The sequence below is a fragment of the Ruditapes philippinarum genome, unplaced genomic scaffold, assembly GCF_026571515.1.
Source record: "Ruditapes philippinarum isolate M1 unplaced genomic scaffold, ASM2657151v2 ctg642_1_1_1_1, whole genome shotgun sequence".
In the NCBI taxonomy this organism is placed as follows: domain Eukaryota; kingdom Metazoa; phylum Mollusca; class Bivalvia; order Venerida; family Veneridae; genus Ruditapes; species Ruditapes philippinarum.
This window is the reverse complement of record NW_026853117.1, coordinates 23,928-38,834: the sequence shown is the minus strand read 5'-3', so window position 1 is coordinate 38,834 and position 14,907 is coordinate 23,928. Positions and strand designations below refer to the sequence as shown.

General features: G+C 35.4%; 1 protein-coding gene across 2 annotated transcripts in view; it reads left to right on the top strand.

Annotated features, from left to right (window-relative positions):
- The window catches only part of LOC132734316 (serine-aspartate repeat-containing protein I-like), a 50,108-nt gene extending 36,911 nt beyond the window's left edge, over window positions 1–13,197 (top strand). Inside the window, exons 17-18 of one of the 2 annotated variants that reach the window (XM_060721040.1) lie at window positions 1,039–5,289; window positions 6,120–7,529. In XM_060721040.1, the coding sequence (XP_060577023.1) occupies window positions 1,039–5,289; window positions 6,120–6,146 (4,278 nt within the window). In that variant the 3' untranslated portion in view covers window positions 6,147–7,529. Of the gene's footprint in view, window positions 1–1,038; window positions 5,290–6,119; window positions 7,530–9,203 lie in introns of those variants that run through there. The other variant, XM_060721050.1, reaches the window with a different exon arrangement.
- Window positions 13,198–14,907: the final 1,710 nt, after the last annotated feature.

The following is a 14,907-nucleotide window of genomic DNA, read 5'->3' as shown; positions in this document are numbered from 1 at the left end:
AGTATGTATACAGCAAAATAATGCAGAAAATTTCTAAATAAGAATTGCACATTTCTACAGTCAGTTATATTGGTTGGTGTGAGTTTGATTTTTGTTTAAAATGATAATATGCTCATTAAAAGGACATTATCTTGCCTATTTAGATATGCTAAAATTCTGAATTTGTACACCGTATTATAATAATAAATTTTACTCTTCTTCCAATTATAAAACCCAAACTGGGAGAGGACACTCAAAAGCTTTCATAGCTTTCTGCCCAATCCCAAAATGTATTGTGTAAATATTGTTCATCATGCAAAATGTAAAATATATTTAAGATAATAAATAAGGATAAATATGTTTAAAGCAATAGCCAGACTGTTGAATACTGACGGATTTTCGTCTAATCGATAGAAATAGCGGAAATAGAATTCTTTAAATATATGTCAATAAGTACGAGAATGTTGTGAACAAAATTTGCCATGAGAGAAAAAGATGATTTTTAGGTTCATTGGTGCGAAGAAAACCGATTATGTATAAATATTTAAAATCAGGAATGTCAATAGTTCACGGTATGTAGCTGACGACTAAGGTTCACACTGACATGAAGAGGTAAGCATGATAATACATTTGTATTTCTATAACTCTTTTATATGTTAAGATGTTTATATTGCAACATAACATATCCCAGTATTTAAGTTAATAACATGTCATTTTTAGTTCAAATTATTGGTCCTTGATAATGCCCTGAAGGGAATGATTCGTGTCCATTCCTCTTACACATATGCTCGATTTGTAAGCCCCGTCGGAGCTTGAACCCGGTTTTGGCTTAACAATGTTTACTGCACATGTGCGTAAATCAATTTTGGCTGAGTTTTGAGCCTTTAAACACAAATTTACTTCATTCAAGTTTCCCTATGCAAATTTATTTTTCCTCTGTCAGCATGAACATTATTTGAAACCATGATTTCCGTATATTTTTTTGCCTGCAAGAATAACCTGTCTGCAACATTTCATATTTAAACTGTTTTAGGAATCAGTTATCTTTTTAACTTGCAGGAAGAATGTGCGTTTTGTAGGCGCAAGATTTTAGGTTGGTTCTCTTCTGATAGTGACGGTGATGGTATTCCTGATGACAAAGACAATGATGATGATAATGATGGAATTCCTGATGATTTAGATAATGACGATGACAATGATGGTGTTATAGATGACGAAGATTCTGAAAAGGATATTGAAAGTGAGCCTGATCTTGATCACATAGCCCAGAGCTATTTAGAAGATGGAACACCAACACATCTAAGACAATATTGTCTTAAAAAGATGAAATTAAAAGAAGATGATCCAAGATGTAATCAATATTTTTCTTCTCCTGAAAGAAATTGGGATGATCTTGATGCTGATCTAGACCAAGACGGTGTTCCTGACCACTTAGATGAAGACGACGATAATGATGGAATTAAAGATATTGATGAAAGAGACAGTGATGGAGACGGTTTCTCTGATGATGAAGACATTGACGATGATAATGATGGTATACCGGATCATTTAGACAAAGACGACGACAATGACGGAATAGATGACGATAAGGAACTTGATAGTGATGGAGACGGAATTCCAGATGACCAAGATGATGACGATGATAATGATGGTATTCCAGATCATTTGGACAAAGACGATGATAATGACGGAATTGATGACGACCAAGAACTAGACAGTGATGGAGATGGTGTACCCGATTACAAAGATAATGATGATGATAATGATGGTATTCCTGATCATTTAGACAAAGACGATGATAATGACGGAATTGATGATGACAAGGAACTTGATAGTGATGGAGACGGAATTCCAGATGACCAAGATGATGACGATGATAATGATGGTATTCCGGATCATTTAGACAAAGACGATGATAATGACGGAATTGATGACGACAAGGAACTAGACAGTGACGGAGACGGTATTCCCGATGACCAAGATGATGACGATGATAATGATGGTATTCCGGATAATTTAGACAAAGACGATGATAATGACGGAATTGATGATGACAAAGAACTTGACAGCGATGGAGACGGAATTCCAGATGACCAAGATGATGACGATGATAATGATGGTATTCCGGATCATTTAGACAAAGACGATGATAATGACGGAATTGATGACGACAAGGAACTTGACAGTGATGGAGATGGTATTCCTGATTATAAAGATAATGATGATGATAATGATGGTATTCCCGATCATTTGGACAAAGACGATGATAATGACGGAATTGACGATGACAAAGAACTTGATAGTGATGGAGACGGAATTCCAGATGACCAAGATGATGACGATGATAATGATGGTATTCCGGATAATTTAGACAAAGACGATGATAATGACGGAATTGATGACGACAAGGAACTAGACAGTGACGGAGACGGTATTCCCGATGACCAAGATGATGACGATGATAATGATGGTATTCCAGATAATTTAGACAAAGACGATGATAATGACGGAATTGATGATGACAAGGAACTAGATAGTGATGGAGACGGCATTCCAGATGACCAAGATGATGACGATGATAATGATGGTATTCCGGATCATTTAGACAAAGACGATGATAATGACGGAATTGATGACGACAAGGAACTAGACAGTGACGGAGACGGTATTCCCGATGACCAAGATGATGACGATGATAATGATGGTATTCCAGATCATTTAGACAAAGACGATGATAATGACGGAATTGATGATGACAAGGAACTAGATAGTGATGGAGACGGCATTCCAGATGACCAAGACGATGACGATGATAATGATGGTATTCCAGATCATTTAGACAAAGACGATGATAATGATGGAATTGATGACGACCAAGAACTTGACAGTGATGGAGATGGTATTCCTGATTATAAAGATAATGATGATGATAATGATGGTATTCCAGATCATTTGGACAAAGACGATGATAATGACGGAATTGACGATGACAAAGAACTTGACGGTGATGGAGACGGAATTCCAGATGACCAAGATGATGACGATGACAATGATGGTATTCCCGATCATTTGGACAAAGACGATGATAATGACGGAATTGATGACGATAAGGAACTAGACAGTGACGGAGACGGAATTCCAGATGACCAAGATGATGACGATGATAATGATGGTATTCCAGATCATTTAGACAAAGACGATGATAATGACGGAATTGATGATGACAAAGAACTTGATAGTGATGGAGACGGAATTCCAGATGACCAAGATGATGACGATGATAATGATGGTATTCCAGATCATTTAGACAAAGACGATGATAATGACGGAATTGACGATGACAAAGAACTTGACAGTGATGGAGACGGAATTCCAGATGACCAAGATGATGACGATGATAATGATGGTATTCCGGACCATTTAGACAAAGACGATGATAATGACGGAATTGATGACGACAAGGAACTAGACAGTGATGGAGATGGTGTGCCCGATTATAAAGACAATGCCGATGATAATGATGGTATTCCGGATAATTTAGACAAAGACGATGATAATGACGGAATTGATGATGACAAGGAACTTGATAGTGATGGAGACGGAATTCCAGATGACCAAGACGATGACGACGATAATGATGGTATTCCAGATCATTTAGACAAAGACGATGATAATGACGGAATTGATGATGACAAGGAACTAGATAGTGATGGAGACGGCATTCCAGATGACCAAGACGATGACGACGATAATGATGGTATTCCAGATCATTTAGACAAAGACGATGATAATGATGGAATTGATGACGACCAAGAATTTGACAGTGATGGTGATGGTATTCCTGATTATAAAGATAATGATGATGATAATGATGGTATTCCCGATCATTTGGACAAAGACGATGATAATGACGGAATTGACGATGACAAAGAACTTGACAGTGATGGAGACGGAATTCCAGATGACCAAGATGATGACGATGATAATGATGGTATTCCCGATCATTTAGACAAAGACGATGATAATGACGGAATTGATGACGACAAGGAACTAGACAGTGACGGAGACGGAATTCCAGATGATCAAGATGATGACGATGATAATGATGGTATTCCCGATCATTTGGACAAAGACGATGATAATGACGGAATTGATGACGACAAGGAACTAGACAGTGACGGAGACGGAATTCCAGATGACCTAGATGATGACGATGATAATGATGGTATTCCAGATCATTTAGACAAAGACGATGATAATGACGGAATTGATGATGACAAAGAACTTGATAGTGATGGAGACGGAATTCCAGATGACCAAGATGATGACGATGATAATGATGGTATTCCAGATCACTTAGACAAAGACGATGATAATGACGGAATTGACGATGACAAAGAACTTGACAGTGATGGAGACGGAATTCCAGATGACCAAGATGATGACGATGATAATGATGGTATTCCGGACCATTTAGACAAAGACGATGATAATGACGGAATTGATGACGACAAGGAACTAGACAGTGATGGAGATGGTGTGCCCGATTACAAAGACAATGACGATGATAATGATGGTATTCCGGATAATTTAGACAAAGACGATGATAATGACGGAATTGATGACGACAAGGAACTAGACAGTGATGGAGACGGAATTCCCGATTATAAAGACAATGACGATGATAATGATGGTATCCCGGATAATTTAGACAAAGACGATGATAGTGACGGAATTGATGATGACCAGGAACTAGACAGTGATGGAGATGGGGTTCCCGATTATAAAGACAATGACGATGATAATGATGGTATTCCGGATAATTTAGACAAAGACGACGATAATGACGGAATTGATGACGACCAAGAACTAGACAGTGATGGAGATGGTATTCCTGATTACAAAGACAATGACGATGATAATGATGGTATTCCGGATAATTTAGACAAAGACGATGATAATGACGGAATTGATGACGACCAAGAACTAGACAGTGATGGAGATGGTATTCCCGATTACAAAGATAATGACGATGATAATGATGGTATTCCCGATCATTTAGACAAAGACGATGATAATGACGGCACACCTGATATCTTAGAGAAGGACACTGACGGAGATGGTTATCCCGATTATCGAGATAACGATGATGATAACGACGGAATACCTGATCATTTAGACGATGACGATGATAATGACGGGACCGAAGACTCTGAAGATCACGACATTGATGGGGACGGTATAAATGATGACAACAACAATAACGACGATAACTATGATGCACCCGATGTTAAAGAGAGTGCTTACAAAGTAAGTGAATAATTTACACCATTCTCTTTAAATATGCATCAAAAATTATACAAAGCTCTCACACAGTTGTACATGATAATTGTATAATGACAAGAACTGTGACAATGGGTTAGTTACGATAAACCACAAGTACTCGAAACCATAAACATACAGCTTTATATTTATTTGACTGATCTACTTGCTAGTTTGGTAATGTACATTCATGAGAAATTTCACGATTTATAGGTCGTGAAGATAACAGTATAGTGATGCTTTCCGACGCTTTCAGCATCTTTACCAACACAAGCTGAATCTTTTTGCTATAAGAACAGAGTATACGAGTATTCATGGGCTAGTATAATACATAAATGTATTTGGGCGAGTACACTGCGTCCATTGTGATTGGCATTGACAAATCCAAATACTTTTACCCACTGTAATGACAATTTTAAATTATCATATTGTGACTTAATAAGGTATTTGGATAAGAAACGTCTGCTAATTTTGTTTTCAGAATATGATTTAAATGCTCTAAAGAGATATCATTCGGATACTTTGTTAATATTACTTGACGGTTACGTGGCATGGTATATAATATAATAAGTATAGTTTGTTAAAGCGATCGGAACACCTCTACGAGTGTTTGTTGTTTTTGTATCGGTGCTAACACACTAAATATGGAAAGAGAGCGACAAATATGCTCATTTTAACCAAACTAGTATCCTCTATACATTTGATCATATATATGTATTCTAGAATGTTCTAGAAAAATACTTCCGAAACTAAACTATAGATAAGGGATGCTTATGCTTTCGCATGAATTTCACACACTCTCTCTTTTTCTTTTTCAGTGGAGGAAAAGGCCAGATGAGTTATAAACAGGAGCTTAGATCATCTATAACAAATTTATTTTTATAATGAACGAAGCCATTCCAGAATAGTTTTGACTATTATACAATATCAATATGTTGGAATAATCAGTTAATAACCTAAACAATCGAGGAAATACACCATGAAAGGCGGTTGTCAATGAACCATTTACATTTATGAATTACTTCTTTTGTCACAACACAAAATATAATGAAGGTGCCAAATTCTTTAGCCATTTTCAATATTGCTTGTAAGGGGAATATTTTTGCCACTCAAAGTGGAAAATCGTTTGTTTCGTGTTTGATTTTACATTGTTCTTGATTGATTTTAATTGCCATAATAATAAAAAGAAAGAAGTAAACAAAATCCGGAGCACGTTAAAGAACTTTTGCTTATATTGTTGAAACTGTGAGTGAAGTGTCAGTTAAATTAGCTTTATCATGTTTACGTTGTGTTGAATTTAAACATACTTTTTCGGACAACGAAAAAACACATTATCATGTATAAAAGTGTTTTCATAAAAAAGCGTTACTTTAATGGAATTTGTTGTTGATAAAAAAGTTTCAATATTACACATATTGATACTTAGTATGGAAATATTTAGAGAATTATTATTCATTAAACTATTCAGATATTAAAGTACGCGATATATATTTACCATAAGTGACAAAGTTCTGTACAAGAGATCTTCGTTTTAACAGCGTGTGTATATGTGACTGTCATTATTCGATTATTTCTAATTGTTTAAAAAAAATGTTGTGTGTTAAATTAACCTCTCAATTCAACCTGTGTTAATGAAAACCTCCGGTTAATTCGCCCTGCTTTAAATTAGAAAATATTAAGGGATTTTAATTTCAGCATGCAAAAAAGAGTCTAGCAGCAGTATAGAGTCTGGACAGACTGCACCGATGTGTAGGCTAGACTGGGTCTATATGTGCAATCACTTGAAGGAATCCGGCACGTTAAAAGCAAACAACTTTATAAATTATACTGAGTTTTCGTTTATCTAATACAAATGTATTTCATTTAGCACTATTTTTAGCATAAACCATACACGTGTTTGTCAAAAACAAAACGAATGCCTTCAAACTGTTTTCTCTAGTGCAGAGAAGATCGGGATTAATGTTCTTATCAAACTTATTATATATTATGAGATTCATTACGACATTGTATAAACGAAGTTATCAAACTGGTAAAAACTGATTTCTTTGTTTGTTGAAACATTTTACATAGAACGCGCTTATTTTTGTAGTGTTCTTAAAAGTGGCCAAAAGTTTCGTTTTTGTAGATGCAATGGCGTATTTGTACCTTATAAATGTGTTAATATTTTCACTTTAATATTATGTTTTATCTTTCCATGTTTTATTATACCATAATAAAAGTGAAAATTATTTTTGTTGTAATTTATTAGAAATCTTGTACTAAAAAAGGGAACGAACATTTATATATAAGTTGGCCCAATCAGATTTGTAAGTCAATGATTTTACCCTGATACATTTTGGTTTAAAACAAGTGTGACATGAAAAATGTCATTGCATGGCTATATTATACATATCCGAAACAAAATGGTAACTTCCGGCAAATAGTCATTTTTTGTAACATGTATCATTTTTTTTATATAAATGATGTAAACACAAATAAATATTTGTTAATTTCTGGGGTTAACAAGGATCAATATTTTGCTGATTAATTTTGTAGCTTGATCGTTTTTTCTAATTCTACATTTTTGTCAGTATATTTGTTTTATTCTAAGGACCCAAGATACAACATTTAAATTGTGATATGATTGATAAAAAAGTATTCATCATAAATGAAACACAATGGCAATCAGCAATTACATACATCACTGTTAATGTTAGTAACGTACTGATCTACTAATCCTTGCATGCATAGCACACACAAGAAGAATGGAAATCTAGGCTATTAAATGGCATGGACATAATTGTAACTGGCTGTATTTGTGTTGGGTTGTGATATACTAGGCATTTTTATATTTTACAGTTTGCCTCTTAATAGATTAAATATGTATCTATACAGTTTTCATTTAAATTGAAACAATACGTTTTACATTAACGGAGAAAATATTTTGAATTTGGTGATTTGGTACACCGGATACAACTTACAAATATATTAATGCATACTTATCATAAAAAACACATAGAAAAAATGTTGCGACCACTCCTCATGCACTTATTTTTGATTGGCTATGTTAATAAAAAATAACGTACACTAGCATAGCACTAGCGTCATTTTATATTCCAGTGAGTGTAATGTTTAATCAGCCAATTTGTGCAAGTTTCCGAAACAAAGTTATCCACATTGTTTAAATGGAACCCTCGCGGGTTGCTGAAGAATAACGAAAATGGCTGAACAGCTGCCATTGATCTGAACAATTTCTTAAAACAAGGTTATGCTTTCCGAAAGACGCGCACTGTTTAATTATAACAACTATCTTCATTTGGTGTTTGATTTAAGAACAAATGCGTCACCATAATGTAATGCCATATTTTGTAATTTCCGGTTACTAGTACTTGGAAAACAAACGACTGTTTTTATTTAACATCCAATGGATTGCAACATATCGAATTAAGGTGATAGACAAGATAAAATACAAATCATAATAATCTAACGCAATCGGTACAAAGTCCATTAAAATAATTTTTTTCTAGTATTTCAATAAAGAAAGAAACATCGTACATCTTGAGTGTTTACTTACAATTTTATGTAACTATTTTTCAGCCGCCTGTGTTGAATAATCTGATAAATTTTAATTTGAAGCAAGTTTGCAGTAAATGACATAAAAAAGAGTTATTATTCAAAGACCAAACGTTACAGCATGGTGTAGATTTATGTATGTAATTTGGTGCATGCCAACTGAAACATCTTTATGTTTGCATAATTTTAATTTAGTGTATATGAGAATAGAGAAATATATATATACATCAACTGAAAGCATGAAAAACACAAAGTATACAAACAATATGATGTAGTTTTGAAAAGATAAGTGTCTGTCAAATGCAAGAAAGATACCAATGCATAGTAATAATTTACTTCTTCCATTTCAGGAAACATGTACATTCTGTCAAAGAAAAATTCTTGGATTTTGGAGTGGATCAAATGATGCTGACGATAAAGAAAAAAACCAATGCGACGGTGATGATTGTAAAACAATTGATAGCGATGGTGACGGAATACCAGATTACTTAGAGAAGGATAGCGATGGCGATGGTATTCCTGATTACCTTGATGATGACGATGATAATGACGGTATACCGGATTCCCAGGACGATGACTCGGACAATGACGGAATTCCTGACTGGAAAGAAAGGGACACAGACGGTGACGGGATCCCTGATTATCTTGATGACGACATTGACGGAGATGGAATTCCAAATGATGAAGATGACGATATTGATGGTGATGGCATTCCAAACGATAAAGACGATGATGCTGACGGAGATGGAATTCCAGATGAACTTGAAAAGGACACAGATGGTGACGGCATTCCTGATTATTTAGACGATGATATCGATGGTGATGGGATTCCGAATGATGAAGACGAAGATGACGACGGAGACGGAATACCTGATAATCTTGAAGATGCAGATGGTGATGGAATACCTGATGCGGTAGATGATGATGACGATAATGACGGAATTCCAGATGACAAAGAAAGAGATTCCGACGGAGACGGAATTCCAGATTATTTAGATGACGATGATGACAATGATGGAATACCGGACTACCTAGACGATGATGATGATGGCGATGGTATTCCAGACTATCAACAGAGAGATACAGATGGTGACGGAATTCCAGATTACCTTGATGACGACATCGATGGCGATGGTATACCTAATGAACAAGATGATGACATTGATGGCGATGGTATTCCAAACGATCAAGATAATGATGATGATGGCGATGGTATTCCTGATGACAAAGAAAAAGACACTGATGGAGATGGTATTCCTGACTACCTTGATGATGATATCGACGGGGATGGTATACCAAATGACGAAGATGATGATATTGATGGAGACGGCATTCCTAATGATCAAGATGATGATGATGATGGGAATGGTATACCTGATTACATGGAGAAAGACACTGATGGAGATGGAATACCGGATTACTTAGATGATGATATTGATGGCGACGGAATACCGAATGACAAGGACGACGATGATGATGGCGATGGTATTCCCGATGACAAAGAAAAAGATACTGATGGAGACGGCATTCCAGATTACCTTGATGATGATATTGACGGCGATGGCATTCCAAATGATGAAGATGACGACGATGATGGTGATGGTATTCCAGACGACAAAGAAAAAGACACAGATGGCGATGGAATTCCTGATTACTTGGACGATGATATTGACGGTGACGGAATACCTAATGACAGAGATGACGATGATGATGGTGACGGCATTCCAGATGACAAAGAGAAAGATACTGATGGTGATGGTATTCCTGATTATTTAGATGATGATATTGACGGTGATGGCATACCAAATGATCAAGACGATGATGATGATGGCGATGGAATACCCGATGATAAGGAGAAAGATACGGATGGCGACGGCATACCAGACTATTTAGACGATGATATTGATGGGGATGGAATACCAAATGATCAAGATGACGATGATGATGGCGATGGCATTCCAGATTATAAGGAAAAAGACACAGATGGAGATGGAATTCCAGACTATCTTGACGATGACATTGATGGTGATGGAATACCTAATGACCAGGATGATGATATTGATGGAGACGGAATACCGAATGATCAAGATGATGATGACGACGGTGACGGAATTCCTGACGACAAGGAAAAAGATACTGATGGAGATGGTATTCCAGATTATCTTGATGATGATATTGATGGAGATGGAATACCAAATGATCAAGATGACGACGATGATGGTGATGGAATTCCTGACGACAAGGAAAAAGATACTGACGGAGATGGAATTCCTGATTATTTAGATGACGATATTGATGGAGATGGAATACCGAATGACCAAGATGATGATGATGATGGCGATGGCATACCAGATGATAAAGAGAAAGATACTGATGGGGATGGTATACCGGATTATTTGGATGATGACATTGATGGTGATGGTATACCGAATGATAAAGATAATGATGATGATGGAGATGGTATTCCTGATTACTTAGAAAAAGACATTGATGGGAATGGTATTCCTGATTACTTAGAAAAAGATGAAAATGGCGATGGTATTCCAGACATTTTACAAAAAGATACAGACGGTGACGGAATACCAGATTACCTTGATGATGATATTGATGGGGATGGAATTCCGAACGATGAGGATGATGACATAGATGGAGATGGCATACCTAATGATGAGGATGATGACGACAATGGAAATGGTATCCCAGACTCACTCGAAAAGGATACCGACGGGGACGGAATTCCAGATTACCTTGATGACGATATTGATGGAGACGGAATACCCAATGAAGAAGATGATGACATAGACGGAGATGGAATACCCAATGATCAAGATGACGATGATGACGGTGATGGTATTCCAGATTATCTTGAAAAGGATACTGATGGCGATGGCATTCCTGATTATCTCGACGATGATATTGATGGGGACGGTATACCAAACGATGAAGATGACGATGATGACGGTGATGGTATTCCAGATGATAAGGAGAAAGACACTGATGGTGATGGAATCCCTGATTATTTGGACGACGATATAGACGGAGATGGGATCCCTAACGAACAGGATGACGACGATGATGGCGATGGTATATTAGATGACAAGGAAAAGGACACAGACGGTGATGGTATTCCAGATTATCTTGACGATGATATCGACGGAGATGGAATTCCAAATGACGAAGATGACGATGATGATGGTGATGGAATTAAAGACGAAGATGAAATTGATACCGACGGCGATGGAATACCGGATTATCTTGACGACGATGATGATAATGATGGTATTCCGGATCATTTAGATGATGATGCCGATGGAAACGGTATACCAGACTATCAAGAAATTGATACTGATGGCGATGGTATACCAGATTATTTAGACGATGATGACGATAATGACGGCATACCTGACGACCAAGATTCAGATGCTAATGGAAACGGCATACCAGATTTCATGGAGAAGGACACAGACGGAGATGGCATTCCAGACTATCTAGATGATGACGATGATAATGATGGGATTCCAGACTATCTTGATGATGACGATGATGGTGATGGTATTCCTGACAACGAGGAAGATGCCGATGGCGACGGAATTCCAGACCATCTTGATACTGATGCCGATGGCGACGGTATACCGGACAATTTACCCGACGAAGACGGGGATGGTATTCCAGATGTTTTCGATAGCGACGACGACAATGATGGTATTCCGGACAATCAGGAGTCAAAGAGAGACGATGAAGACGACGATGATGATAATAAAGAAGACGAAAAGGGACAGAGTTTATTCGGTCGTATAGTTGCGAGTTTAAAAGACATGTTTTTATCAGATGAAGACGACGATACGAGAAAGAAAGTTATCAAAAACATTCCAAAAGCTCAACCTAAAAAACAAAGCAATGTTAATATAAATAAGAAAAATAACGTTAAACGTAATACTAAAAGTAAAACTAAAGACAATAAAGATCATGAAGAAGAAATAGATTTAATTGATTTGGTTAAAACTTCTATATTTGGCTCTGACGACGAAAAGGACTCTAAGAAGACAAGAAAACCTGGTAAATAAGTTATGTCCGAATTTAGGTTTTATCAAATTATTTATTCCTCCAGAAATTCTAGTTGTTTCGCGAACATTTCGATTTCTTTTCTCAAGAATTCCATCATTCTATTTTTCGCCACAAGATTAAAAGATGTATAATAATTGAAAAGATTAAATTGGTTTTAGTTTTTTTTTTCTTTTCGTAAGTTTTACTCATAAGAAGGCAACATACAGAATTATATCTACTAAAATACTTTTGTGATACCCTATTTATTGTAAGTTTTGATGGATGTGTGTATAATTTATGTTTATATGGTTGTGTGAGAACGTGAGAAAAGATGTGAGTCAATTTGAACTGGTGAATTGTACAATTTATGTAATGTATGACAGGGTTTGTGTTTATAACATTGTATTTGTAAAATATTACAGGTATAGCTGTGGCGTAATTAAGTTATAAAACAACGTGCACGTTCATTATTAGTATATGTACACTCACTGCTCATTTTTCATAAGTTTGTTGATAGATCATTTACTTAGGTAGTGGAATTAAAGCCTGATTAGAAGTGAAACATTCTATGTGTTTCCATCATTATGTGCTACTTTAGATTCGTGATATTATGGCAGTTATTTGTGAGAGCGACACTGAATTATTGTTCTTAAAATAAATTACATATCAAGCACAAAATTGATCACTCAGAGATGTTTAACCGTAGATGATGCTTACATTTATGTTTTATGTTAGATATATAGATAAAATAACTTCGGTTTCTAAGAAAGACGTTCAGTGTATATTAAACCATGCACAATTTTGTTGTTTAAATGTCCATATATTACAGTTCCTTCTCAGCAAATACATGTAGTTTCAAATGTTTTGTAAATATGGGGAAAACATTGTATGACACATATTATATGTCTGTGGTGAAGTGTTTTTCTAAGTTATGTAATCAGTTATACGTAATTGAATATAAGGTCAAGCAACAAGAATAGAAAGTACGAATACATGTAATTAAAGCATTGAAAACACTAGTAGTGCTTGGGCAAAATATTTGTTTGATGATAATAAGAAAAAAGATGATCAAGTCACGGACATTGATCAGTCCATGCAGATAGATTGTAAAACTTACTATATTAACATTCACCGATTTCAGTGACTATATGAGATAAAAATATTAAAGAAGTCAATGTGACAAAAAGAATAACTTATGCAAAATTATGCCGTGAAGAAAGGCGCGCAATATGTGAATAAGTGTGAAAGATGTACAACGTACAGTGTAATATGAGACAGAATTATTAACTTATATTTCGTTATTATCTTAGTATCTCATCCTCTATATATTTTTCATGTTTTATGTTGTTGATTACTTTAGATAGCTGTGATTGAATGTCTGCCTGATTGTACATGTAAAAGTATTGAATTTATGTAAAATATTAAATTATAAGTAAAACCAGATGATTGTCAAAAGAAGATCAAGAACTGAAGACATTTTTCATATACATTGTAAAAAAGTGTTATTTGGTTTCCCCATACTTTCCATGAATACTTTAACCAATGCGAATTTATTATTCATGCAGTTGAACTTGTATACATATCCAAATATACATGATACTTGTAATTATTAATATATGTACATTTTTATGACTGTGGTATGTAAGTTTTGTTTTAAACTCATATTTTTATGCTATATATGTTACAGTTTTCAAATGTATTAAGTTGATCTACAAGCTCCGATCAGTGTAGAACTATTAGCATTCCCCTATTGTTTTAATCTGCATTTTGTAAGTTAATTTGAATAAAACGACATAATGAAGATTATATGTAACAGCATTTAAATAAGCAATGACAGATATCATAGTTATAATAGCCATGGAAAAGTTATTTGTATTTCATCTGGGACATAGAACGTTCAGATTTCATTGACAATTCCTCAATAACTTTGTAATATCATATTTACTGAGAATACATTACATATGTATATAAAATAATTTTAAAGAGTCGGCAACCCATCGTTCGTGTTGT